Source organism: Scleropages formosus, chromosome 18 (genome assembly GCF_900964775.1).
Source record: "Scleropages formosus chromosome 18, fSclFor1.1, whole genome shotgun sequence".
NCBI lineage: Eukaryota > Metazoa > Chordata > Actinopteri > Osteoglossiformes > Osteoglossidae > Scleropages > Scleropages formosus.
Window position 1 is genome coordinate 13,801,716 of NC_041823.1, and position 27,822 is coordinate 13,829,537.

The following is a 27,822-nucleotide window of genomic DNA, read 5'->3' on the forward strand; positions in this document are numbered from 1 at the left end:
ATCCATCCATCTTCCTCCGCTTATCCGGGGCCGGGTCGCGGGGGCAGCAGTCCGAGCAGAGTACTCCAGACCTCCCTCTCCCCGCACACCTCCTCCAGTTCCTCTGGGGGAACCCCAAGGCGTTCCCAGGCCAGCCGGGAGACATAGTCTCTCCAACGTGTCCTGGGTCTGCCCCGAGGCCTCCTCCCAGTGGGACAAGCCCGGAGCACCTCCCCAGGGAGGCGTCCAGGAGGCATCCGGAACAGATGCCCGAGCCACCTCAACTGGCTCCTCTCGATGCGGAGGAGCAGCGGCTCTACTCCGAGCTCCTCCCGGGTGACTGAGCTCCTCACCCTATCCCTAAGGGTGCGCCCAGCCACTCTGCGGAGGAAACTCATTTCTGCCGCTTGTATCCGCGATCTCATTCTTTCGGTCATGATCCAGAGTTCATGACCATAGGTGAGGGTAGGAACGTAGATCGACCGGTAAATTGAGAGCTTCGCCTTACGACTCAGCTCCCTCTTCACCACAACAGACCGGTACAATGACCGCATTACTGCAGACGCCGCACCGATCCGTCTGTCGACCTGCCGCTCCATTTTTCCCTCACTCGTGAACAAGACCCCAAGATACTTAAACTCCTCCACTTGAGGGAGCAACTCCCCCCTAACCCGGAGGGAGCAATCCACCTTTTTCCGACTGAGAACCATGGCCTCGGATTTGGAGGTGCTGATTCTCATCCCCGCCGCTTCGCACTCGGCTGCAAACCTCCCCAGTGCACGCTGCAAGTCTTGACTTGATGAAGCCAACAGGACCACATCGTCCGCAAAAAGCAGAGACGAGATCTCGCGGCCACCAAAACAGACACCCTCCGTTCCCTGACTGCGCCTAGAAATTCTGTCCATAAAAATAATGAACAGAATCGGTGACAAAGGGCAGCCCTGGCGGAGTCCAACATGCACCGGGAACAGGTCTGACTTACTGCCGGCAATGCGAACCAAGCTCCTGCTCCGGTCATACAGGGAACGAACAGCCCGTAGCAACGAGCCCCGAACCCCATAATCCCGAAGCACCCCCCACAGGATGCCACGAGGGACACGGTCGAATGCCTTCTCCAGGTCCACAAAACACATATGGACTGGTTGGGCAAACTCCCACGAACCCTCCAACACCCTAGTGAGGGTATAGAGCTGGTCCAGTGTTCCACGGCCAGGGCGAAAACCGCATTGCTCCTCCTGAATCCGAGGTTCGACTATCGGTCGGATTCTCCTTTCCAGTACCCTGGCATAGACTTTCCCAGGGAGGCTAAGGAGTGTGATCCCCCTGTAGTTGGAACACAATCTCCGGTCCCCCTTCTTAAAAAGAGGGACCACCACCCCGGTCTGCCAGTCCAGAGGCACCGTTCCCGAACTCCACGCGATGCTGCAGAGGCGTGTCAGCCAAGACAGCCCCACAACATCCAGAGACTTGAGAAACTCGGGGCGGATCTCATCCACCCCCGGAGCCTTGCCACCGAGGAGTTTTTTGACTACCTCAGCAACTTCAGCCAGGGTAATGGACGAGTCCCCCTCCGAGTCCCCAGCCTCAGCTTCCTCTACGGAAGGCGTGTCGGAGGGATTGAGGAGATCCTCAAAGTACTCCTTCCACCGCCCGAGAACATCCTCAGCTGAGGTCAGCAGCGCACCACTTCCACTGTAAACAGTGTTCGTGGAACACCGCTTCCCCCCTCTGAGTCGCCGGACGGTTTGCCAGAATCTCTTTGAGGCCGACCGAAAGTCTTCCTCCATGGCCTCACCGAACTCCTCCCAAGCCCGAGTTTTTGCCGCGGCGACTGCCAGAGCCGCGCTCCGTTTGGCCCGTCGGTACCCGTCAGCTGCTTCAGGAGTCCCATGAGCCAGCCAGGCCCGATAGAACTCCTTCTTCAGCTTGACGGCATCCCTTACTTCCGGTGTCCACCACCGTGTTCGGGGATTGCCGCCGCGACAGGCACCGGAGACCTTATGGCCGCAGCTCCGAACAGCCGCACCGACAATGGAGGAGCGGAACATAGTCCATTCAGACTCAATGTCCCCCACCTCCCTCGGGACCTGGTTGAAGCTCTGTCGGAGGTGGGAGTTGAAGACCTCTCTGACAGGGGCCTCCGCCAAACGTTCCCAACAGACCCTCACTATGCGTTTGGGCCTGCCAGGTCTGTCCAGCTTTTTCCCCCGCCATCGAATCCAACTCACCACCAGGTGGTGATCAGTTGACAGCTCAGCCCCTCTCTTCACCCGAGTGTCCAAGACATATGGCCGAAGGTCAGAAGAAACGACTACAAAGTCGATCATCGACCTCCGACCTAGGGTGTCCTGGTGCCAAGTGCACTGGTGGACACCCTTATGCATGAACATGGTGTTCGTTATGGATAAACCGCGACTAGCACAGAAATCCAATAACAACTCACCGCTCGGGTTCAGATCAGGGAGGCCGTTCCTCCCAATCACGCCCCTCCAGGTATCACTGTCGCTGCCCACGTGGGCGTTAAAGTCCCCCAGTAGAACGACAGAGTCCCCAGTGGGAGCGCTTTCCAGCACGCCCCCCAGGGACTCTAAAAAGGCCGGGTACTCTACACTGCCGCTAGGCGCATAAGCACAAACGACAGTGAGAGACCGTTCCCTGACCCGAAGGCGTAGGGAGATGACCCTCTCATTCACCGGGGTAGACTCCAACACATGGCGGCTGAACTGGGGGGCTATTAATAAGCCCACACCAGCCCGCCGCCTCTCACCTTGGGCAACGCCAGAATAGTGGAGAGTCCACCCTCGATCGAGTAGAGTGGTTCCAGAACCCAAGCTGTGAGTGGAAGTGAGCCCGACTATATCTAGACGGTATCTCTCAACTTCCCGCACCAGCTCAGGCTCCTTCCCCGCCAGTGAGGTGACATTCCAAGTCCCAAAAACCAGAGTTGGCGCCCGAGGTTCGGGTCGGCCGGGCACTCGGCCCCGACCACCGCCCAAATCACAACGCACCGGCCCCTTATGGTTTCTCCGGCAGGTGGTGAGCCCACCGAAGAGCGGCTCCACGTTGTGGCTTCGGGCTGAGCCCGGCCAGGCCCCGTGGGCATAGACCTGGCCACCAGGCGCTCGCATGCGAGCCCCCCCCCCAGGCCTGGCTCCAGGGTGGGGCCCCGGTGACCCCATACCGGGCGGGGTAAACGGACGCCTTGATTTTTTTTGTCAATAATCTTCAAAGTACCAATGATCCCATACTGATAGCAGAGGACGAAGACCTTAAAGTTCAATGAAAAAACTAATCGGAGAGCAAAAAAGGGACAATTAAATCTCAGAAAACTAAAAATAGTTTTAGTCCTAAACACTAGCAAACTTTAGTGTTGAGGGTGAAGACCCAGAAGACATCAATGACTTCTGCCTGTTGGAATCAATCAATACGGGATCTAGCAGTCATGTGATGAAGACTAGCACTTGGCCGAGCTGCAATGAAAGATCTGGAAAATTCCTCAAATGTACATGAACAAAGATCAGAACTGCTCAAGCAATAATATCTTCAATAACACTCTCTGGATGCGAAAGCTGGACATTGAAGAAACAGGAGAAGAAAATCATAGACTCCTTTGAACTGTGGTGCTGGAGAAGACTGTTACGAACACCATGGAGAGCCAGAGAAACAAACAGGTGGATTCTGGATGAAATCATACCAATACTCCCACTGGAAGCACAAATGACAGGACTGAAGTAACATACTTTGGAAACATCAAACCAGACTAAAGTAGATGCACAGCAGAACTGCACAAGTACCGAGCATAACTGTAGAAATGGGATTGGATGCAAGACGTTGTAATGTATGTTATGAATTAAACCAAAATATTAAAACATAAATCCAGTGCTAACTAGAGGGGCCAATATTTTTCAGTCCTGCTGGAGTAACTCAGAACAGATGATTCAGCAACTCAGATCTGTACTAATATTTCATCAGGAGTACAATATGAACAATCTATTCCCTTATCAACTGCTCATTGAGGTATAACATTTTCCACTGGCGTGCACAAAACGCAGCCCTGAACCCTGGCGCGCACATACAATATTCAGCAACTGCACAATCTCTTAAATGGTGTTTGGTCTTTTGTTTACAGCTTTCTTTGTTCTGTTAGACACATGTCAACATAGCTACATAAAGAGCATTCCAGATTTAAGTCTGCTGCCATAACTGACCTCAGATGCTGATATGAAGAAAAAAAAACCTCAGTGCATTTAGTGTCTCTCTGGCTCTTTATACGTTGCTGTTAAATCACAAAATTCTTTTTTCCCCCAAAAATTCCCATGTTTCACATTGTACTTTGGAACTGCGAGAAATCTTGAGCCCTGTATGTTAAAAAAAATCATAATTATTAATTTATTAGTTTTCTCTTGAAAATGACCTACAATCTTAGGTTTGTGTACAAAGTGACTTACAATTATTTACACATTTAAATATGTCCATAATTTTTACTGTATCAATTCATGGTAAATATCTTGATCAGGGATATCGAAGCAGGAGCAGGAGCATGGATTCAAGCCCAGGTCGTTTAAGTGTCAGGCAGTGGCTCTAAACTCTTCCCACCATGCAGCCCCATAATCATTAGAATTTTAAAGTATTTGTACAAGAAATTTCATTGAGCAGACAGATATACACTATACTGCAATGGTGAAGTCACAATGTACTGTGAAGGAAAGCAAAGCACGTGGGTGGCAAACTTAAGTCTTATTCGGACTAGGCAGACGTGTCCTTCTTCTCTGAAAAGGACTTTGATAGACAACATCTGTAGCACATCAGTGTGACATTTTGCAAGAAGCAATTTGGCTGCAAAAAGATCAGCACAAGCAGTTCACCATCATGAGGGGGGCCAGTGGTGTAGCTGTATATCCTGCTGGAAAGGTAGAGCACTTGGTGTACAGTTTCACAGCCTGATGTTTCTAGGTGCATCTGGCCAGGTGAGAGAATTGTCCCGTACAGTCACTCTCTCCTTCTCTTTCCTTTTTCTTTCTCTATTTTTCTAAGGGCGACTAATCTCTTCTCAAGTTCAGGGCTCCCTGTCTGGGCTCTTTGACAAGGAGGAAGTGATGTGCAAGTAAACATCAGGGCTCTCAGTGCAAGGGATTAGAAGCCCCATACATCACCATGACAACCCCTTTTCACTTGCTTGACAGGGTGGCTGAGCCCTCCGTGAGGGGTGGGGGGATCCAGTGTCGCTTCCTATCGCTGTGGCAATCATTGATAGGGGATAAAATCACTGTTTCCACACCAGATCACCTTACTGACATCACTCAGGACTGAGCTCAGTGAACTGGGCTCTCATTACTGACATGTCCCAGTCAGCATTCACACTGACATACATTACAATAAATAATAACTGCTGTGCATAACCAGCATGACTGAAGCAAGCAAGAGGTCCTAAAGAGGTACAACACTTTACAAATAGCACATGAAAGAACCATAAGCGGAGCCACGTCCTCAGCTAAAGTCTTGCTTATCTCTGGCCTAAGACTGACTTACTGTACTTCAGATACTTTTGTTTTTATTCAGTTCTGTGTTGCTGCATGATTGAAAGCGCTCGGCCTCACTGAAAACATTAAGTCATTCTGGGACGAACGAGGATATCATGTATTTAAGCTGTGCATATTCCATTACCTCATACTTAATGAGGAAAAAAATATATAAAAAGGCAGCTCTTAGGATTAAGTGTTTACAATCTAAATCAGTGAAACTAATAGAATGAGCTGTTAGTAAATTAAGCAAGTGTACAATTATTAAGAACAGGCCACCTACTTAAGTTTCTTAACTGGGACACTTAAGTTTTATCTCCAGCCAGAGGGTGAAGCGCTCACAGTGGCACAATCATCGAAAAAGGAGTCTATGATTTCTGGTCAAGTGTCCAGCACAGCAGCATTAAAGAATTTCAGTTTTTGGTCCTTATCAGAAACGTACACTATGGTCTAGATAAACTGGACTAAACCCAATGTTTCCACTGTCAATGTGGCAGAGGGAAGGGAGGAGACAAGTATTTCCCCCATCAGTCTCCCCAGGCATCCACGCTGTCTTATCCAATACATAAAATTGAATCTTTGCAAAGTTTCTTTCATACGCTTTGTATAAACTATGTACTTTTGTCAAACTTAATCATGTATCTCTGCACCTCGGCCGTGAAGAAGAACCCATGCTGTCAATTGCAAAGGCATCACTGAACACGAGAGGAAATAAAATATGACAAAACTTAAGATACACAAATGTCTCGTGGAAAATGAACTGCTCAGCGAAAAGTCTGTTTTTAATAGGATATCTGAAACCGTGTTTACTTCAATCTATTTACTAATCTTTATCAAATGTCTACAATAATCTCTGTTTGTTTATTAAAAATCCTTTTTTTAAACTGTTTGTGCAATTCTATCAAACTGAATAACAAAACATTTTACTAAAATAAAAAACAAAAAGGATTCTGTATTAAATTGCCTAAGAGTTTTTGGATTTCTTCACTTCCAACTTTCCATCAGGAAATAAAGTCCCCTTGCTTTAGTATCCTTTCATACTTTCAGACTAGCTTCTTTTCAAATATTCTGATTGTTTTCATAACAAAACAAGTTAAAGGTAGTTAAATGATACAGTTTTTGATTGTGCTTCTATTTTCTTTGTCTTCAAGATTTCAATTTGGCTTCAAAAATGTCACTCTACTCAAACCAGAACACTGACAAAGAGCTTTTGCTGAACAATTTCATCAAATGCAAAAATGAAAAAGAAGTAAAACCAAAGCATATTTATTATGGATACACACTAAAATGTGCAGTTATAATTTTTGGTCAAATGAAAACAGCAAGCCTTGATGTTCAGTTTAAAAGTCCCATTAACATAGAAAGACTGCAGAGAAGGTCAAACTGACAAGAGGGAGGACTGGAAGCACTTTAGACAAGCATGAATCAGAGCATCTGGGAAAAATTACCTCTATTATTATAAACCTACAGAGAATGATTTATACACATTTTTATCTGCATTATCTTCCACTGTCTCATACCTATTTGTACTTTATCATGGTCAACACTTGTAATCTCATGCACTCCCTCTTCTTCTTGTAAAAACACTGCAATGCGAAGGCAGCATAGCTGCGGCCCTCTCCTGCAACTCAGCCACAACTGAAACGCAGTATTGAGGGGAGCGAACTTCTGATAGCACAATTAAACTCACATGTGTGCTGGAATCCAGAACGTTCATGTCGGAGGATGTAAAGCACTGCTTTAAATTACACAACAAGCAGACATCAAAAGGAGTTATTTGCCAGTGACTCGATGACCTTGTGAAAAACTGGCTTATTTGTATTTTAGCTAAACCATTAAAGTTGTACATATCTAGCCAGGGACGACAAGGTAAGGTCCAAAGAAACCATGAAAACTTACCTGAGCCAAAAAGCAATTTTTGTTGTCCATTTATAACTTAAAGTTCGTCATAAATGATGTTGTGGGGTATTTGTCATGTTTAAGTCTCGGAATAGCTTCCATGTTCATAAATACAGGCCATATGTTTTCCTTCAGACACACATTCTGCAAAAATATTGAAAATATGCATTTCTTATGTTTTATGGCTTTTGTTCCATTCACTTAATGATTCCTTCACTTAGAAAACTTAAAAAACAAGGGGTTTGACTGCAAGCTACAAACTGAGCAGTTCTTTTCTGTTTTTTTGTTTAAACAATTTTTCTTAGTACCACTGACAATAAAGCCAAATATTTGACCTTGACTCCAAAGTAAAGACAAAAGGCAGTATAATGAGATGGTATAAATGGAGATTTGTAAGCTGAACACTGCTTGTTAGAGTTTTGCAACGGGCCCTGTTACCCTGGAACATGGTGCCTGACTGTTCCTGTGCAATATCCAGCTGCATACATAAGTAAAACTGAGACTCTTTGGAGAGGAAAAGACAACAGCAAAGCAATGGAATAATGAATCATGATGAACTTGCAGAGAGATCTGCAGACAAACACTAGACCACACCACACATTGCCCTATGGTGGTGGTGGTGTGAGAAGAGTACACAAGAAAGCTCTTTGCTGACTGAAGCAGCCTGTCATGTGGCACTGGCTCGGAAGATATCACGAAGCTCTCACGGTGGTGTGAAACTCACGAGACCTTCCCTTGTCGAACCTACGTTCCCCTTCACTTCTCTCCTGACACACGGTAAACCTTCCGTTCGTAAACTCCCCTCCGAAATGGGGGTGTGGGGAAGTTTGGCCCACAGATGCTTTTGTCTCCTCGCCAACCACACAGAGCGAAGCCACAACAATTTGCCCCAAGAGTAGCGACAAGAGGTGGAATGACTCCAGAAAAAAAAGAAGCAAATATTTTCCCCCTTTGTTTGTCCTTCACGTTACAATTGCGCATTCTCTGGAGACAATTAATCTACTGACATGGTTTGAAATTCCTGGCGACTGAAAGGGGGCGAAGACAGCAGGCAGCATACCTCGTCGTGATTGAGTAGGATTCCATAAAGTAAGATATTGCTGTGTTTTGCCTCTGCAGCCAGACTCCGGATGGCACCCAAGGCTCTCATCTGCTCGGTCAGACAGCACCGCGACAGCAGGTTCAGATGCACCTTTGGAGACAACAAATACCCTGATGTAGGTGACCTTTCCATGACTTCTCCAGATCTGCATCTCCCACCAGGAAACATCCTGCTGCACTATAAATCCATTTATAGTACTATATACATTGTCTCTGCAGTGTTGGCTCATGGAATAGAATTTTTCAGTATGACTTGTTTGAGAAATAAGAAACTGCAAAAAATATCCTTGCAAAGCTGCATAAAATTCTGGTGTTGTGGCTCATTTAGTATAGCTAAATAGGCATAACTCACAAAATAATTTTTCAGATTTTATGCTGCTATTGTAAAGTTCTGCTGTAAGTCTAAAACAGAGTTGTTCCAAATAAATTCTATTTAGATGGCACTTAGTTACTGTTAGTGATTAGGAATTGATTATGACTAAACAGTTACTCTGTATAACCTATCCATGGCCTCAATGAGATCAGCATCTTGTTACTGACATTACAGCAAATAAGTACGCCTGATGCCTTTTCAAATATTGCAAGCCATCGTGTTTTTTTCGTGTTGACACTGAGAAACAGGTAATCGGCCATTCGTTGTGCAAGCCTGAACTCCATTCTTCCTTCTGTCTGGATCATGTGGAGCAAATTCGGGATATGGATCATGTGCAGCGAAATTGGCATAGCTGGAATAAATTGGGATTGTTGTCTTAATAAAGTTCCGTACGTTCCAGGACCCCTGTGTCCGAGGAGAAGGGATCAGAACCCGGGGGGCAATTTCACGCCACGCACCTGCTTCCACTCGACCATGGCTGGGAGTCAGTGCTCCTTGGCATGCAGCCTCAGTGCAAACTAAAGTCTTCCACAGACAAGCAAAGTGCGGCCTTTTCCTGAGGTAAGGTACGGCACGGGTTTAATCAATCCCCAATTTGCAACGTTCCTCCCTGATTAAGACGTAGCCTACTGGGTCCTGAAGGAGGCAAACTGGAAACACACCAACGACTTACTCATACAGGCCCTTGTCAACACTCTCCTTCAGTAGTCACACAGTTCCTGAGGTGAAATCAAGTTGAAAAGAAAATAACTTTTTTTTGCAGTGTTCTACTTTCTTTCCATATGCTTCAGATGCAAGATATTTTCAAATCTCCACAGTCACCTACATCAACATACACCTACAGAGAAAGGGTTTCAGGCTCTTGAAATAGTAGTCAGGTGTTATAATGCAGCTGACACTTTTACAAGGAAAACGAAAAAAGTTTAAAAGAAGTTTTTCACTTCCTAGAAATAAATATACATTCTTTTAAACACATGTTGAATATTTAGGCAGCCACACAGTGAAGTCTGGTCTCCGGGGTTGAGGTGAGCCCACAGGCTCACACATACTCCATCGTCTCTCTGCAAAAGTAGGGAGGGCTCTTGCACCAGTGGCCCAAAAGCTTGGATGTCAAACTTCTGAGCATTCCATAAACTTTACTGGCTTAAGGTTGTATCCTATGACCAACAAGCTCCTCACCTGGAAAGCAGGAGAAACCCTGGGAAGTGGCAGATCTGAACATAAGGAGGTGAGCAGACAGCTGTGTGAAATGGATGGAAAATGACTTGCTTGCAAAAGCATGCTCAATCTCTGGCCCCCACAGTGGCCAAGACATAAAACTTACCAAAATCAAAACGACAGGATACAGGATGGCGTGTTCGGAGTCCTGGACTATCTTCACCAGCTTTGCAATCTCACCCAAAGAAGAAGTATCCATCTTTGAAAAAACAAAGAAGAAACAGGGATAAAGCAGTGATTCAAACAACAAAAAAGAGTAACACTCCATACTATCGTTGAATCTAGGCCTGCATAGAAAAATCTGTCTTTGATTATTACTGAGGAAATGTGTGAACTCACAGTGATACGGATGAAGTTCCAAGTCCCTGAAACCAACACTGCACGGCTTCCGAGTGGGCCTGAGATTACGTCCACCTGCTTTGTGGCAGAACACAAGAAGCACCACATTGAAATGGCATTTCCTCTGTCGGGATTTCCTGTACATTGGCTCGCTTTCTTTCCCAAATCGCAAAATATTTTGTTCTGATCCAGTGGTTGGACTTGGGTTGAGAGAAACAGAGCACACAGTGTTCATAACTGCTAAGGGTTTAATACAAGCATACGTGTTTACCTCATATAGATCGGAACGAGATTCAGTGGATTCATTTTATGCAAGATTTACATGATGGCAAATGCTAACATTCATGGATCTCTAGTGCAAATGTGGATTTGATGTAGCTGATCCTAAAAAGATATTTTTGTACCAGAAAGATATTTGGCCTGCATTATACAGTATTCGCAATTATCCACTTTTTCAACACTATAGCATTGCCTGCCCTAATCATATTTTAAAAGAATGTACCCAACCAAACATATTCTTCAACAAAACCATGATGTTCGCAGTGACTAACTGACTGGTGCTATAAAATCTCTACAAACAAACAAATAAACAGAAGTAAACAGCTAGAGTCTAATCTAAAAATATGGCTGACATTGTGTAACAAACTTAAAATGAAGTCAATAGGAAGTAGTAAAAGGTTATAGGAAACACATGTAAATAGTTTGTTCTGGAAAAAACAATAACCAAAAACAATATTTTAATAACAGCAACGTCGATTTGCAGATTAAATGTTTGGAGACCAGGTTTGGCTTCGGCCCAAGAGCGGAAGCATTTCAACATTTATTTGAGGGCGGATGGACATTGAAGGCAAAGAAGAAGACAGGAACTCTGGCCAATCAACAGGTTACAAAATCATGTACACGACTGGTGGGGAAATGAGGTACAGAACGCATTATTATTCTGCATGCAGCTGTCATGCACGATTTCGAAACATGTTTACAAGATGTGAATTATTTTGTAGTTTCCACCATATCCACCCTGCTTTTCCAACTGGTTAGACTGAGGATCAGGAGGTTCCAACATATATGTAAAATGTTAACATAAAACTGAACTGAGCACATCTTCGGAGTTTTTGTTACCTATTACCGAAGATCCCCGCCACATATTTGCTGGCTACGGACATGCATGATTGTGACAAATTACAATCTTTCCTATAACCACTGTGAGATTAGGTGCATATGTTCTAGTGTCTGATTTCATTCAGTGTGTATATGAAAATATTGTTTTAAATTAAGCTCATAGCAGCCTAGATAAGTTGGGGGAAGTGTTCAAAAGGTTAAATTTCTTAAAAAAAAATGCCTTCTTTTGCAAACAGCAGAATCTCACGAGATGAATGAAGAATGAATTATTAAACAGAGCTTTAAAAAGAAGGATATTTTAAGTGGAACCAGAGCTATGCAACATAGGGAAAGTACCATTCTAATCACTTACATTCCGCACAGGGGCAAGCGATCAGCAGAATAAACCTCTCGTGGGTTTCAGGTCAGTGTACATCGAAGAACAGACAATAGTTTCTAAAAAAAAGTGCCCTTGGATTCCAAGGAAGCCTTGCATTTGGGTGTGACGGATTCTTTCATAGACACAGAAAATTCACATATGTTGCCATGACAGTGATGTCTAACATTTCTATTAGTTAAAAAATGGGCAAAACTCTAAGAATTGGGCAATTGGATAAGTGGTTAAAAGCAACAAATAAACAGACAGACAGACATAGATATGGGTCCCTGAAAAATCCTTAACCTAGATTTCCATTACTGTACTTGCTTGTATTGCATGTTTTAAAACATACTGAACACACAGCATGTCAAACTAATATGAACAGCAACTCCACTTCTAAATTTCAAAAACTTCTAAATGGTATTTCCCCATCTACAAATACTTACTAATAAAAGTAAAAGTAATCATGTCTGGGTACTAGGCACTTAATCTGAATTCCTTCAGAAAGTATTAAGATATAATATTTAAATTAAGTCACTCTGAATAAAACTGTTGGCTAAGCAACAAAATATTGCTACTACTGCTACTACCAGCAATAATGTTAATAACAGTAATAATAATAATAATAATAATAATAATAATAATAATAAAGCATATCCTTCAGAAAACACCATGCTCTAGCTTAATACATGTGAATCTTGTCCTTGCTCCATATCCTCATGCCTGTCTGCCCTGTACTTGTAAGCATCTCCCTCTGTGCCCCTGGAAAGAATTCCTCTAAATCTGCACACACGCACACAGGAACACAAGTTGGCCAGGCATCTGTGTGCCATGCAGACCTGTTTGCAATCAGTCAGGACGTGAACCAGAAGCTTCGTTTGGATTTGGAAAGCAAATCTGCTTGTCAGCCTTTGATGAAGGGCTTGGGGCTTGGCAGACAAGCTGTGTGGAAGCCAAGCTGACATACATCAAGTGCCGTTTCCTCTGTCATCAGCTAACACGCATGATGCACTCATTGAATATTGAGGAAGAGCCACACAGAAATCGAGAGCACAAGAGCTGGAAAAAGATTATTTCCAGAAAAACAAAAGGGGTTGTGGGCATGTTCAATACTATGAACTCCAAGTTCATTTGATTGTTAGGGTATAGATACACAGCAAGCCAAAAATTAATCCCATCTGCTTTTCTCTGTCTGGGAAAGGAGAGTTGAAGGGTGCTGAGGGAAGCACGCACGACGTGCCCCATTGGAAATGTGGCTGCAGATGTCCACCCTGCCCTGGCCCACCCAGGCTGCACCTGCGGGACGAGTATGACGAAGGATAAACACTGGAGGGATGATCTGCGATAATAACATGGGTAAAAGGCGAGGAGCGGCAGAGAAACATGGCAGATTGCTCTCGACCTTCGGCATACCATGCTCCTGGCTCCAAGGGTCTTCCGCAGTCCATGAGCCAACTGCACTGACTGCGCACAATCACCCGCAACCACGCAGACAGTGTGGGAGAGAGTGTCTGAGAGAAGGAAAAAAGAGAAGGGCAGAAATTACAACCACTGTTTCAGTTTCCTACAAGACATTAAAATGCCCTTTGGAGGCATCCCAGTCCCTGTGAGCCTCATTAACTTCACAGAACATTCACACTGATGCTATATTTGCATCTCTGTTTTCCCAAAGGAATAAACCCCCTTTGTGTTGAGACGTATACAGACGCTCTAATTTCTTGGTTTCCCTCTTCCTTAATCTTTCACTTCCATAAAACTTTAAATGAGCCTAAATTACTGCAAAAAAGTTGCATTTCATGAGAACACAAGAGGCACAAATTCAGCAAATGTAGCAGAAAAGTTTTGTCAATGCTTCTGTCTGCTCTTAGACCCGTTCTTGGTTTGTTGACGAAGACAGAAAATTCTGTGAGTTCAATCTCAATTTTAAGCATGAAGGCCATATCTCACTTTGGAATAGAACCCTACACCCTTTCTTCATGACTCTAGGCCTGTCTCACTAATCATTGAGGTCTACTCAGTACAATAATTTGGGTACTATTACATATGTTTTGGGCCTGTCTTACAAATTCATAAAATATGCACTGTCATGTTTGTGTTGCAAATCCATAGGGGCTACACACAGATGCTGTGTTGTTACTTGCATATTTGTCTTACTGAACTGTATTTGTTTTGTTTGTGAGGCCACCCTCCCTTAGCTTGCATGCCACGCTTCTGTAGCCTGCAGATAAAATCCCTTCATCTACCCAGACCTACAGCATCCTGCACTTCTGCACAAACACACACAAATGGGCAGGTTTATCTTACCTCTCATATTAATCTGGTTCATGTAAAACTGAAACTACTTCTTCAGAAAGTGAGACTTAAGGGACTGGATGTCGCCCTGCTCAGACAGTCTTATAGTCATGTGTAATTATATAATACCATTTCATAGAAACAGAACCAAAAGACTGATCTAAAAAAACGAAAGAAACCTTCCGTCTTGTTTCTTCCTACATTAAAAAAGCTGTGGTGTAAAATGCAATTATACATTGTAAAAGTGGTAGGTAAAAGGTCAGATGAGCTTGCTATGTAGTCAAAGTTTGGATATACAGTACATATTTCACTTCTGCTAAAAAAATACTGTAGATAGTTGTTGTCGTCTTTGGTGTAAATGAAAATGTAGTGAAAATGTTCAGAGATCCCAACTTTATTTTTTCTTAACTTAAAATAGACTTTATAAATCCATTTTGTCCAAAAAAAATCTAACAGAATTACTTACACGTGCTGTGATGTATAGTAAATAGATGACATTAAAAGCATGAATTATTGTAAATAAAGATAAATTAGTCACTTAACTGAAAATATATTTAGCCAGTTTTAACATCCTAGAATTAGACTTTAAAATGAATATAACAGTATTCAAATTTTAATGGTTCAGAATACCAAAAGGAGCAATGGTACTGATTTCATTGTGAGGTCATTCAATAACTGCATTTACTTTACATTTATTCATTTACACACTTTTTCCAAAGCAATGTACAACTCAAAGCAAACAAAAGCACACTTCATAAAAGTCTAATAAGACACAAATAACAAACACAGAAACCCATACCTTTAATAATTGATTCAGCAGCAAAAAGGTCTTGCTTGTAGGTTACCTAACAGACAGAACACATTCATTGAAGTAAATGCATTAAGCAGAAAACAATACATTTAATCAGTAAAACAAGAAAAAAATGTAAAAACAGTTCAAACAATAATTTAAGCTACAGATTCAGTAATAAAAGTCCTGACAATTGCTCCATACTGTAGTCTGTTCTGCACTAAGTTTGTGTCTTTACAAGTAACCTACATGAAAGTCTTCATGGGTGTTTCATACCACGGTCTTAACAACTGCTCTATAGTGGTCTTCACAGCCACTCCTAATCTACAGTGAAGACTTGACAACTCTTCTAGATTTCCCCCCCCTCCCCATCACCAACAGAACAGGGTTACAACAACACAGAAACAGAATATGCACCAACAAAATACAAAAAAATACAGAAAGAAGTAAGTATAGCAAAAGGGCAAAAGGTTCCAATAGGAGAGATACCATGACCCTCTCAGGACAGCAGAAGAAAACTGATTTAGTAGGGGTGGTCATGTAGCATTATCTAAAAAAATTCCAAAAAGATGAGCAAAGGTGACCAACTTTTCCAAAATTCACTAGAGTTATGATTCAGGACAAGTGTTCTAGGGGGAAAACACTTGAGTCAACCACATATTTGTGGGGGGAGCTTCTTGTGTAGCCGATAGCAATAAAATATATTTTCTTGACAGATACGTAACAGTAATCAACACACATTTTACACATTTATCAGAAATAAAATTTGGGGTGTGATTTAACAGGTATATAGAAGGAAACAATGAAATGCCTTATTAACTCTTCCAAGTTCATGGCCTTGACAAAGGCTACACAGTGGAATGGTGAACACACCGTTTATGAATTGCTGCGTTGTTGAAAATGAGCCTCACCTTCCACAGAGTAGGAGGACCTTCAATGAGTTTGGCTTTGGTGCCGCAATAGTACAAGGCCAAGTGTAGACACTCCGTCCCAAAGTCAAAGTCTGTCTCGCTGCACTGAGGGAAGAAGTGATACTTGCTGGATCATCCCAACACCCTAAAAGCACTGCCAACCCAAACAGCATAAACAGCTCACATTGCAAAAGAAATTCAGAAGATTTATGCACAGTGTCAATATTCTCAAACTGCTGTTTACAAGATGAGGAAATACACAAAGTCTTAGGTGCACAAAGGGCAGACATCTCATTCCACCAAATACATTAAAAGAAAACACACAAGATCTAAAAAGGCAGCATTAGTGGATCTACAGATACATGTAAATATGATCCAAATAATTACCTCATTCTTTATAGACATTGCATGGATGACATGGTCTGAGCTATGCTATATGAGATACAATATGGGAGCAATATTTTATCTGGTCAGAAGAGATGTGTCTTCTGCTGGCCTTTGTTCCTTGAGGAGACATATAGTGAGATATCTGAATGTCCTGCTGTAATTTAACCTTCCGCTTTCTCTTTTTCTCTGAGGGGTACATTGGGGAGCAGGATTATGTGTCTCTTTTTTGTCTTATCGGTCATGAGTGCCAGCAGTCTCCAATACATGTCAAACCTTCACAGAGCCACCCTATGGTTCATAAAAAGTGTGGTAGGAATTATATGTCCCAAAGCAGTCCACTGACGGACACCTTACACTTTCTGCCTTTTGAGAGAAAGTGGTGGTCATATTAATACCCTATTAGCTGCCACAGTGAGCTTGCACTCCTTCTCTTATATCTTATTGTCCGTTTCTATGCATATTTAAGCAAATTTCCTCTTTCTTCACTTAGTAAAGCTGGCATCCCACAGGTCAGGATTTCACCCTGCTATCTGGTATCTACAGTATGCCACTGCAAAAAATTCCAAGACTGGTGCAGTTCCAAGTTATAGAAAATTCTTATGCTCCCGGAACAGAAATAACTTCAGACAAATTGGATTCCAATGAAAACATAATTCTCAGTCTTTGTTTCCTGATTCCTCAAAACAAAGGTATCTGAACGACCATCTGTTACAGCTGGAGTTCAGACAGCAGAGAACACTGCTGTAGAGTAAGAAATGCTGAAATAACAAATAGGTGCAATTACAGCGAGGAATGAGACACATCTACCAGAATTACAGTGTTGGGGTTTAAGGTAGAAGCTGGCATTTGTGGTAGATTTAGCACACAATTCTTTTTTTCCTTTTATTTCTCTGCAAATAATTGCAGCCATGAATTAAATGAGGATGTATGAGAAACAAAATTAACTAATTCTTGTTATAATACAAGAGCAGTACAAATTCACAGCAGTCCTGTTTGAGCAAAACCTAGCCATCATGGGTAAATGACAGCAGCTATACTAAAAAACTTTCAGTCGTACATCCTGCAAGTTCTGACACATCCAGTGAAGCGGTGTGATGTAAAAATAGGTTTATAAAAGCTTATCATCTAAGAATATTTCTTGGCAGTAACTGCATTCAAGAATCTTATTCAAAAGGCAGCTACTGTGTTTCACAAACTAATCAAAAAGAACTTAAGATAAACTAGCCTCCATGGACAAATACATGAGTTCATTCAGGTTATTTTTTCCTTTATACATACTGAATGTGTGCTGCAAAGACACTGATTAAAAAAGGTCTAGCAACTATTTCTTGAGAGGCTTGGTCCTCCTGAGGTTCAAACAGAAAACATGACCGAATTCAGCAGCTTGTACAAGCAGACAAGAAAGCTCAACAAAAAAAATGTGCCAGAGGTTCAACACAATTTCATTAAAAGTTCACTGTACTGTACACAAGGCTCCTACCTTTTGATAGGCCTGGTATATTATGTCATACAGGAATCCCTGGGGCATCTCGCTTGCTCTGTATTTGGCTCTCTCCAGAGAGTGATCAAGATAGCCTTCTGATGTTGCAGCTATTACAGTGGAAACAAGGGGCCTTATAGCTCCAGATGCCTTAGTAAAGAAAAAGTAACACATGGAATTCTTAATATCTGATTAAAACAAATTGACTGTAATCTCACCTGTGTCCTGGCCCAAAAATACTCACATTTAATACATGTTTGCAGAAGCTCACTTGAAATGACAGACATAAAGCAGTTTTAACCTAATTTGATTCTTGAAATATTTCATCACTACATCAAATATTTCTTGGAATATTTCACAATATTTTCAAAAAATAACCAAAACAAATGGATCCAAATTGTAATATTACGCTTACGCTAACTGTAGACTCCGCCAGCAAAATAGTTTGGTCTTAAGAATAAAAGCAAACATGTGTTGTGTGTGCGCCACATGTTGATAAAAATCTGTATTAACCTTTTTCATTCCAGAACAATCAGGGATAGTGACACATTAACTCCAGACATATGTTGTACTTATGAGTCATGTACAGAAGAATAGAGAAGCATAGCCAGTGCTCAGAGTGTTACTTTCTTATGACATTGAACCAATGTCAGCAGCATTTTTACCGCATTTAAAGATCTCAGCTCGACCAGCTGCCACACAAGGGAACTGTGCATATTTCTGGTAAAGGTCCAATTTGACCATTATAAATAAAAGATGCTTTCGAAGGTATACCTATAAATCTATTACTGAAAAAAATGAAAACAAAAATCCTTGGACATGCTATAGCAGGCAGTTCTTGATTTAGAGGCTGGGTGCAGTCTTACCGATTGTGCTGTTTCACAGGCCTCTACAAGTGAAGTTCACCAGTGGAAACTTGAACACATTAAAATGTGTGGTCTAAACCACGGAATTATCCACCAAAAAAACTAACTATATAATTGCAAGACCTCTGTACCAGCAACATAAATACGTGGTCGACATATGCCTGAACTGTGATCAACAGTATCTTAAAAGACAGTATAGCATGTTATTACAGGAGTTAATGTTCCAAGTTTCAAAGTTATGACAGCATTTTTCTTAAACAAGAATGTAATTGTTCCAATTCCACCCCACCGAAACAAGAACATGAGAGCTTATCATGTGTTGAAAGAATAGCTAATGACTGACGGATTACAAAGGAAATCAAAAGTAGCCTGGGGAAAACTATCTCTTGATGCTTTTTGTCACTCACTCCATGATGAGCTTGACACTTTATCTGTCCCGATGACCTTGCACAAAATAGGAAGCTGATAATGTTTTGTTTAAGCTAACAAAACACTGTTTGGAATTCCAGCAGGTCTTTAAACAAAACTGAGTAAAAACACACACCTGTCATGAACACATAAGCCTAACACTATAGAAGATCAGTCAATAACAGCAGAAGTTTAACTCTCCAACACTAGGTAATATTACTCTTGATGCCAGCATGAATACAAAATTCAAATTAAGGACAGGCTTCCCTTGCACAGCAAACATAATTGGTTGTGTAAAATCTGCTCATAAAGTGAATTCTTACAAAACAAACTCTTAATTACAACTAATTTAAATGGGAAAATGAATAATGCATTCCTGAAAAAGTTTACAAAATACACGCCGACTGGAACCACTGATGCAAGCCATCCAATTCCTGTATGAGCACACTGTGAACTTTTAGCTTTATCTAACTGTGACCTTCAGAACGCACTCGAGCAGTTTGCTGCCGAGTAAGAAAGCAGCTGGGATGAAAATCAGCACCTCAGAGACCAAGGCCATGGTGCTTTCCTGAAAAAGAGTGGGTTGCTCTCTCCAAATCAGAAGAGAACAACTGCCCTTAATGAAAGAGTATAAGTATCTCGGCATTTTGTTCACAAGCAATTTAAAAGTGGAATAGCATATTAATAGGCAGACCTGGGCATCAAAAGATGTGCAGGAACTTCACCAACACAGAAGGTGAGTCTGCAGACAAAGCTCTTGATTTACCATTCAATTTACTTTGCCATTCTCACCGATGCTCATGAGCTTTGAGAATGACAGAAAGAATGAGAATGTGGATTCGGCCAGTCAAAATGAGGTTTCTCTAAAGCATCAGCGGGCGCACTCTCCATGACAGGGAGAGAAGCTCTGTGATCTGGGAAAGCCTCAGAGTAAAGCTGCTCCTCCATGTGGACCAAGACAAGGCAGCTGAAGTAGTTTGGGAATATCACAAAAAATGCCCCCGATCAGGTCCCGTTGGAAGTTTTTCCATATCCCACCAAAAGGAGACCCTATAGCAGACACAGGACATGCTGTAGAGAATATAACTTTTGGTTGTCCTAGGAAGACCTTGGGATCACCAGGTGAAGCTGAATGGTTTAGCTGGGAAAAGGAAGATCCAGGCCGGCCTGCTCAAACTGTTACCTCCACTGCCCTCAGCAGGAAGAGCAACCAGAAGAAAAATTAAATGTGTAAAACTCTGAATCCCTCTCTACCGAGCGATTCATAAAATATAATTTGTCATAAATGAATAATAAATCAAATCACACAGTGTTTTATGATTATTTTGCCTTACAGGGGATTTCTATGCATTTTATCAGATTTTGATAAAGTTTTCCTTTGCCTTTTGGTTTGGCTAATTATTATGATAAATTCTGTTTTACACTGTGAAAAAGGTTACCAGATTTTTATGCTTGCAAGCCAGCACATGGCTGACAAGAGCTGACTAAGATGTGTAGGAAAAACCAAATGTGTGGAGGTTTAACTCACCTTGTGTGTTGCTCTAAGTCTAAAAGCTCCTATATTGAACTGAAATTTCTGTTCTCATGAGGTGTTTGTTTTAAGTGTCATAAGTGTGTTTATAATTTGAGAATGACTTGCCCTCATAAGTACAAATTCTCATAATAGGAGTGCTGGCTATGCAACAGAAACCTGTATTATGTTGACAGATACAGAACACCTTACGCCTTGATCTTTGGCAGCAACAGTTATCTTCAGCAGGAAATCCTCCTCAACAAAAGGTCTGACAGCATCATGGATAATAACCACCTTTGGCTTTCTCAATGCAGTCCCATCAGGCTGCTCCTCAAAAGCCCGGAGTCCATTGAAAATTGACCTATGTCTTGTTGGCCCACCAAGAACAACCTTTACTTTTTTGTGACTGAACTGGTGAATGATGTCCATCATCAGGTCAAAGTTTTCTTCCGCTACCACAACAACAACGTTCTCAATCCAGGCCACCCTGCAACAAAAAAGGAGACAGACCTGATAAATGCACAGCAGAGACTGTCATTACAGTATACGATGTGCACAAAAAACAGTAAGCAAGAGGTACGACACCTTCTCTCCATGTTAACATGTTAATTCCACCCATTCTAAACAAAACGAAACAGTAACAATCACAACTAATCGTAATTTAGGACAACACTGATGGTGACTATAGGAAACGCACGGTACAGTTTTTCATAAAATGTATACAAACTACAAACCTACAATGCAAGTCCAGATTAAATACAAAAAAACAATACATAAAATTTAAACAAAGAAAACACAATTCTGATGACTTCAGATCACTAATAGTAATCTTTGGATGTGTGTGCGAAATGAGCTATGGGTGACTACAGACTGGACTAGCTGCCCCTAGACTGAGGATTACATATAGAGGGATGAAAGATGATAGCAGGAAATAAAGTGGTAGTAGTGGTCATAGACATGTAACTTGAAGGTTGCCGGTTCATACACCACTCCCATTAGGACTTTGGTGTCCCTGATCACAGTAATTACCCCTGCTGTCCCTGTGAAATGCCCTGGAGCACAAATAGGTTAACCGCAGACTGTAACAGCTGTTAGCCGGCGGTGTCTCGCAGCACCGGGCCGTGCCTTCGGATCTGGGCTCAAATCCTGCTCAATCAGTGCAGAGTTTGCATGTTCTACCCGTGTTCGTGTGGGTTTCCACCGTGTACTCTGGTTTCCTCTCACAGTCCACAAATGTGTTTCAGATGGGTTGCTAACTCTACATGGGGGCTGCGGGAGCACAGTGGGTTCAACTGGGTCCTGCTCCCCCGTGGGTCTGGGGTTCGAGTCCTGCTTGGGGTGCTTCGCGGCAGACTGGCGTCTTGTCCTGGGTGCGTCCCCTTCCCCTCCTGTGTTGCCGGGTTAGGCTCTGGCTCCCTGTTACCCCATATGGGACAAGCAGTTCAGATTGTGTGTGTGTGTGTGTGTGTGTGTGTGTGTGTGCTGACTCTGCCCTTAGCCTGTGCACATGCTTTGGATGGAGAGGTAAATACATACAAGTAGCATGATACTGTACTAAGCATTTTAAGTGGCTTTGGAGAAGGTGTCAGCAAAATACACCGGCTTATATGCGACATTTATTAAGGTCCAAAGTAGTAATATCTGTTCCCTGGAGATACGAGCACTTGTCAGTCAGTGCCACTGATTATTTCCTAACTCTTCAGCAGAGCTGTGTGTGTGTGTGTGTGTGTGTGTGTGTGTGTCGACGGAGCAGCGTCTACCGGAATCAACGGTGACGGTGTGTGTGAAGGGAGCAATGCAGCGCGAGCGGCAAAAATGCAGGGAGATCGGAGTGAGTGAGCGAGACCGCAAACAACAGCACACCGTACGGATCTGAACGAGAAGTTAACCAAAAAAACGGTCAGCGCTTAACCGTGAGAACGTTTTCCACACACACTAACTATCCTGCGACGCTTTACCCTCCGTACTGGGAAATATTTTAGGAGATTACCTCTCAAAAGCTTGTATTGTGTAGCTGATGAGCGGTCTGTTGAGGAAAGTGCAGAACTGCTTGGGGGTCGCGAGTCCCGTTCGTTCCCCAGAGCCGCCCGCAGGCAGCACCGCGGCCACCGGGAAATCGACGCTGCGGCGCCCGGGAAAAGGCTCGCTGGATCCGGCTCCGCCGGTGAGAGAGCCCGCTGGATCTGTAGGCCCGTTCACACTCCCGCACTCCGATTCCATTGTGGAAACGTAGCTATTTTACGGGTCTAATTTATTATATTATGCGGTTGCAGTTATTGCTGTGGCCTTCGGACGGGTTTTTGTCCTGCTCGACCGTGTGAAAGAGCGCTGCGAAGGATACGCGGCTCCTCGGCGCGCGCTCACTCGTCTCGTGCCCCGTCAGCGGCGCTGTGTGTCGCGCGCTCGCGGAGCACAACTCTGAGGCAGGTTCGTAGATGCCTCGTCCAGAAACGAAATTCACGTTAAATTTCAAGCAGTTTGAGTATTTGAAACAAAAACACCCCACGACGTGTAAATTCATACAGATGCCCAGCAACTGCGATCAAGTAGCGATGTTTGGATGCAGCATGGTTGGTGTGATATTACAGGTGACCATACACGACTCAGGACAGGACTGTGTGTGAAGGTCCCAGTCCAGATACAGTGTACTCACAGCTGATCCCTCACTTCACGTCTCTGCCTCTGAATAAATTATCTTTTACCATATAACATATAGCTTTACAGTGTTATTGATTACTGCTGTAATTGTGTTTGGGATGTTGGGGAAAAAAAAAAAAATCATAGGGTCCTAGCAATAGGGCCAGAAGGTGGTGTCCCAGTTAGGACTGTTACCTGCCAGTTCAAATCTGAAAGTTTTTGGCCCAAATCCCCCTCCTGCTGTAGTACCTTTGATCAAGGTACTTATCCTGAATTGATGCAGTAAGAATATCTTGCTGTATAAATGCGCAAATCATTATAAACTTGATTATCTAAGACTAATTCACGTTGAAAAAGGCATCAGCTAATCAATTTGTCACAGCACATACAATAATTTTCTGAACTCAATTATAGCACAAGCTGCAGAGCTGGGTTTTATTAAAATGAGTGCTGCAGGAGTTCTTCATCTGAGCATAACTCACAGGTCAAATCCGCAACAGGCAATTTCTTCTCGTTATTATCGCATCCAAGAATTGAAATGCATACGTGAAGAGTAACCTCTGAATCTACTCTCCAAACCAGTTTTTGTGTTTTTCCCCCTTCATTTTATTAATTACTTTATTCTCATTAATTGCTTCGCTCATAAATCTAAGAGGTATAAATATCTGATTCTGGGAAAAAAAAAATCAGGGAAACACGCCCCAAGTTGTGTATGAGGTATGATGCTGAACCTTTAAAATGACACAACCAGGTCACATTTGTCTTCCATGCATCTATCAAACACTTGATAAATGCCATTTCAGTACCAATTCTTAATTTTTTAAAGTTACACCTTATATATTATATGAACAGTTTGGGCCGCTATTTGTATGTTTGAATATATCATTGAAATCAAGCTGCAATAACAGGAAATTTAAGAATAATAAATCACGGTTTATTATTTTCTTGAAGAAGGTAGAATGTGTACATTAACATAGCATATGTTCTTAGTACTACATGTGCATTGATGCTTGCGTACCGTTTTTAAAATATATCAAAATGCATTGCAATAAAAAATATATTACACCATATACAAATTTTAAGCTTATAGGATTTGTACAAAGATGTTAATATACTTTTAAAAACACTAAGCCAACAATTATATATTTACATGTATATACAATGCACTTATGTGGTGCTATTTTGACATGCAAGGTTTACAGTTCTATCCAATATTTTACGTAAATCTTTTACATGCTACAAAAACCATGATTCTTTATGCATCAGATCTTAAATAATATGATTTTTTTAAATGTAACAAAGTTCATATTTGTGGTCCAAGGAACATTCTGGTTCTGCTGCACCTTCGAAGCCATGTTCTCCTATGGAAGAATAAACAGTCAGATTGCCTCAGATCCAGAACTCTGAACCATGAAACATACAGTCCTTCCACGGTCCACAAATGGCGGTCAGGAGCACAGTCTTGGCCAATCTGTCACCTTGAGCAGTAATCCAGGACCGCGGCTATTCGGACCTTTAGTTTATGGGTTCTACTTTGTCCCAGTCGTCATCCTGCTTTCCTTTCGGACTCTTCCTTTTGGCTTTCACCTTGTGGAGAAGCTGGGGCTGTGACTGCTCCCCAAACTTGTGGCCCGACTCATTGTGCTGCCTGGAGTATCTCTTACACTTGCAGGAGGTCACCACTGTAATCTTGTACGTTCTTGTGCTGCCATTCTGACACTGCAGCTGGATACGCTGGGTTCGGGTCTTGTCGTTGACGCAGCGCCACTCCTGGGCGTTACGTCTGCTCCAGTACTTCCTCCCGTAGCCACCGCCGATCCAGTTGGGCAGCATCTGAGCCGGGAGGCACTCGCCAGCGCACACCAGCTCCTTTATGGGGTTCACACTGGTACACTGGCCATCAGAGATGTACTTAGTGGATCGCAGCTCCCTGCATCCAACTTGGCTTCGCTCTGTAATAAAGACACCCAGTAAATGACAGAGCCATACAAATATATGTGTTCGTACACAAATAGTTGATAAAGCATCATACACTTGCTCAATCAGTCATTAAATATTTATTTTCCACTTAACTATGCATAGGTCAGTGTCTGAACTTCATATCCAGATGTTGATAGGTAATGAAACGATGAAAATCACCTCTTCGTTTATTTCGTTCAATGAGTGACTCTTTCTTCTACGGGTAATGTTGGCTTGGCGTTCAGTAAGTGAAAATGGTTTTTTTTGCTTGTGAGTTACGTGTCACCTGGCCCTACCACTCACACACTTCTGTTTTAGGTTACACATGCTCACGGAGTAACCTAATGCTCGTCGCAGTCATGGCGTAGCACACATCTCAGTGTCAACGCGCCCATGTTTCCCGTGGCAGAGCTCAATGAGCGAAGAGGAGACTTGGGCCCTTTCGGGTCCAGGTACCGACAAGTTCGTAACAAACTATAATCGGAGACTTCCTGTGCAGCTGAAAGCACCTCCATTCACTTGATTAGACACACCTTCTCCCTAAGCATTGTCTACATCCCTCTAATCTCTCCCGCTCCTCTGGGTGTCTGCCAGAGTAACATGTAATGCGGATCAGTTTGCCAAAGTTTACTTCATCTCATTTAGCAAAGGCATCTGATACTGTCACAGGAGAGCATTACAATGGCCAGTTGTGAAGCAATCCAGCTTGACACTTCAGTAATTACAGGAAGAGAGCCCTGCAGTTCTTCATTATTTACTTTGCAATTGTAACTCGTTGCTGGGAAATAAACTATGATCATATCTTTTGGAAGGTGCACAGTACTTTATAAATTCCACTCGGGGGTAATCACATATATTGCAAAAGTCCTGGAGAAAAAGCGAAAAACTAAACTGAGGTTGCCTGCTAAACTTTAAATCTAATCATTATATACCTGCGTTGTGTATTACGGTTTACCCTGGCTAAGGTGACATTATTTTGACCCTGGGTTTCTGAGCAGCAGGTCATGTAGTGCTAAAGCAACGCACTTTGCTGTCCAGGGTCTGGGGTTCAAATCCTCCCCTCTCGGTAGTACAACTGGACAAAGCAGTTGCCCTCACTGCTGCAGTAAAAATGACCCAAGTGTATGGATGCATAAATAATTTTAAGCAGCTTAGTACAGAAAGCTAACATTCTAAGTTGCTACAGAGAAAGACTTCAGCTAAATGAATAAGTTCCACATAAGTAGGCATACACAGTCAAAGATCTATAGGAAAAATGCAAAGCGGTCTGCCAGTTAAGGTTACTTGGATCCGAGTGGAGATTATCCATATTTCACAAGGGCAGTGCAGATCTTGTAGTGGTTAGTTGTTGCCTTGCAATCCGATGGTTGCTAGTTTGAAGCCCCCTCCTGGTGTGGTACTCTTGATCAAAGTACATACCCTAGTCACTGTAAGTTGCCTTGGTTACTTAAAGGCATGAGCTTAACTGTGGTTAATGATAACAACTGTATAAAATCCCCAGTCCTATGCCAGTCCAGTATTTACATGAATTCACTTTACTGGTGCTTTTCTAAGATCATTTCTACTACTGTGTCAGCGCAGGGTAAGTCCCCGGCTCAAGAGTACTAGGGCAGGGGCTGGGATGCGAACCCGGCTCCCGCTGGGTCTGTCTCTAAGCACTGCTCCACCTGCTGTCAGTGATGCGTGATGCAGCTGTGCGGTGCGCAGGTGCGCGCGCTCACCTCGCCGCTCGTGCGCCGCGCTGCTGCCCAGGTTCCTCCCGCCGTTCCTCGCGCGGTTCAGGGACGCGTTGCTGGGGGCCTCCTGCACGGCCCCGACCACGTGCGTGTACAGCATCTCGGTGGCGTCGTTCTTCAGCGCGTGGCAGTTCTTGAGCACAACACACAGCGCGAATATGAGGTGGCTCCACGTACTACATGCGCTCAAGTGCATGGCGCTGTGTGTGTGTGCGCGTGTGCGTGTGCGTGCGTATGTGTGTGTGGGAAGGGGACGAGGAGCTCCGGAGCTCTGCGGCGCTAAAAAGGTGCCGCGGTACCTTCCCGGGAACTTTATATACCCGCCTCGTGTTTGTTGGCAAATGTTCAGGTGCAGATGGTGGAAAGTTTCACAATGAGACGTAACTCTCCCCCCCCGCTCCCCTTTCTGTGTGTGTGTGTGTGTGTGTGTGTGTGTGTGAGAGAGAGAGAGACCACGCCCCAAATCCACTGCTAACGTCTCCAAGGCTCGACACACACGAAAGATACGTTTGACCTGCAATTTACCCAGCAACGGATGAAAGAACAAAAGACATAAAATAAAAAATAACAGCACACATTTCTATATATATATAAATATTTAAAATGTGCGCTCTTGTTCTTTGTATATATCTCATATTTATATACATAGAAATAATTAAATAATGAAGTAATACTAAACATACATAGATGATTTCCTGCGCCGCTTATTTTACATGAACCTTACAAATAAAAGGCTGCCCTTAAACATGCGATCGCAGTAAGTTGCACAGATAATTACAAGAAAAATCCATAAATTGTCAGACACCTGCTGTTCTGATAACTTTCCCCAAGTTTCGTGTCTCCTTTCACTCTCTCAAGAAGAAGAACAGAAAATCGGCAGAATCCCGAACTGTAAATATTGATATTGTTTGTATATTACTGTTCATCGTTGATTTTGC

General features: G+C 43.0%; 2 protein-coding genes across 3 annotated transcripts in view; both read right to left on the bottom strand.

The window, feature by feature from the left end:
* Positions 1 to 23,219, bottom strand: part of crppa (CDP-L-ribitol pyrophosphorylase A) — a 39,334-nt gene extending 16,115 nt beyond the window's left edge. For both annotated transcript variants that reach the window (XM_029246079.1, XM_018740569.2), the window contains exons 1-9: positions 22,543 to 23,219; positions 20,763 to 21,039; positions 17,766 to 17,915; positions 15,899 to 16,003; positions 14,997 to 15,042; positions 13,319 to 13,416; positions 10,429 to 10,506; positions 10,196 to 10,288; positions 8,458 to 8,589 (exon numbers count right to left, since the gene is read on the bottom strand). In XM_029246079.1, the coding sequence (XP_029101912.1) occupies positions 8,458 to 8,589; positions 10,196 to 10,288; positions 10,429 to 10,506; positions 13,319 to 13,416; positions 14,997 to 15,042; positions 15,899 to 16,003; positions 17,766 to 17,915; positions 20,763 to 21,039; positions 22,543 to 22,772 (1,209 nt within the window). In that variant the 5' untranslated portion in view covers positions 22,773 to 23,219. The remainder of the gene's footprint in view (positions 1 to 8,457; positions 8,590 to 10,195; positions 10,289 to 10,428; positions 10,507 to 13,318; positions 13,417 to 14,996; positions 15,043 to 15,898; positions 16,004 to 17,765; positions 17,916 to 20,762; positions 21,040 to 22,542) is intronic.
* A 1,147-nt stretch (positions 23,220 to 24,366) lies between these two features.
* Positions 24,367 to 27,452, bottom strand: sostdc1a (sclerostin domain containing 1a). The gene is made up of 2 exons (XM_018740590.2): positions 26,870 to 27,452; positions 24,367 to 25,141 (listed from the first exon to the last, which is right to left on the bottom strand). Exons 1-2 carry the CDS (start codon positions 27,078 to 27,080, stop codon positions 24,705 to 24,707), a joined length of 648 nt encoding a protein of 215 aa, XP_018596106.1. The 5' UTR covers positions 27,081 to 27,452; the 3' UTR covers positions 24,367 to 24,704.
* Between the last annotated feature and the right edge of the window lie 370 nt (positions 27,453 to 27,822).

What these genes read in the sequence shown, in the direction of transcription:
- sostdc1a (XM_018740590.2), bottom strand. Translation starts at nt 27,080, where the DNA reads ATGCACTTGAGCGCATGTAGTACGTGGAGCCACCTCATATTCGCGCTG. An exon ending in CGCGGCGCACGAGCGGCGAG is followed by an intron (nt 25,142 to 26,869) that starts GTGAGCGCGCGC and finishes TCTTTATTACAG; the next exon opens with AGCGAAGCCAAGTTGGATGC.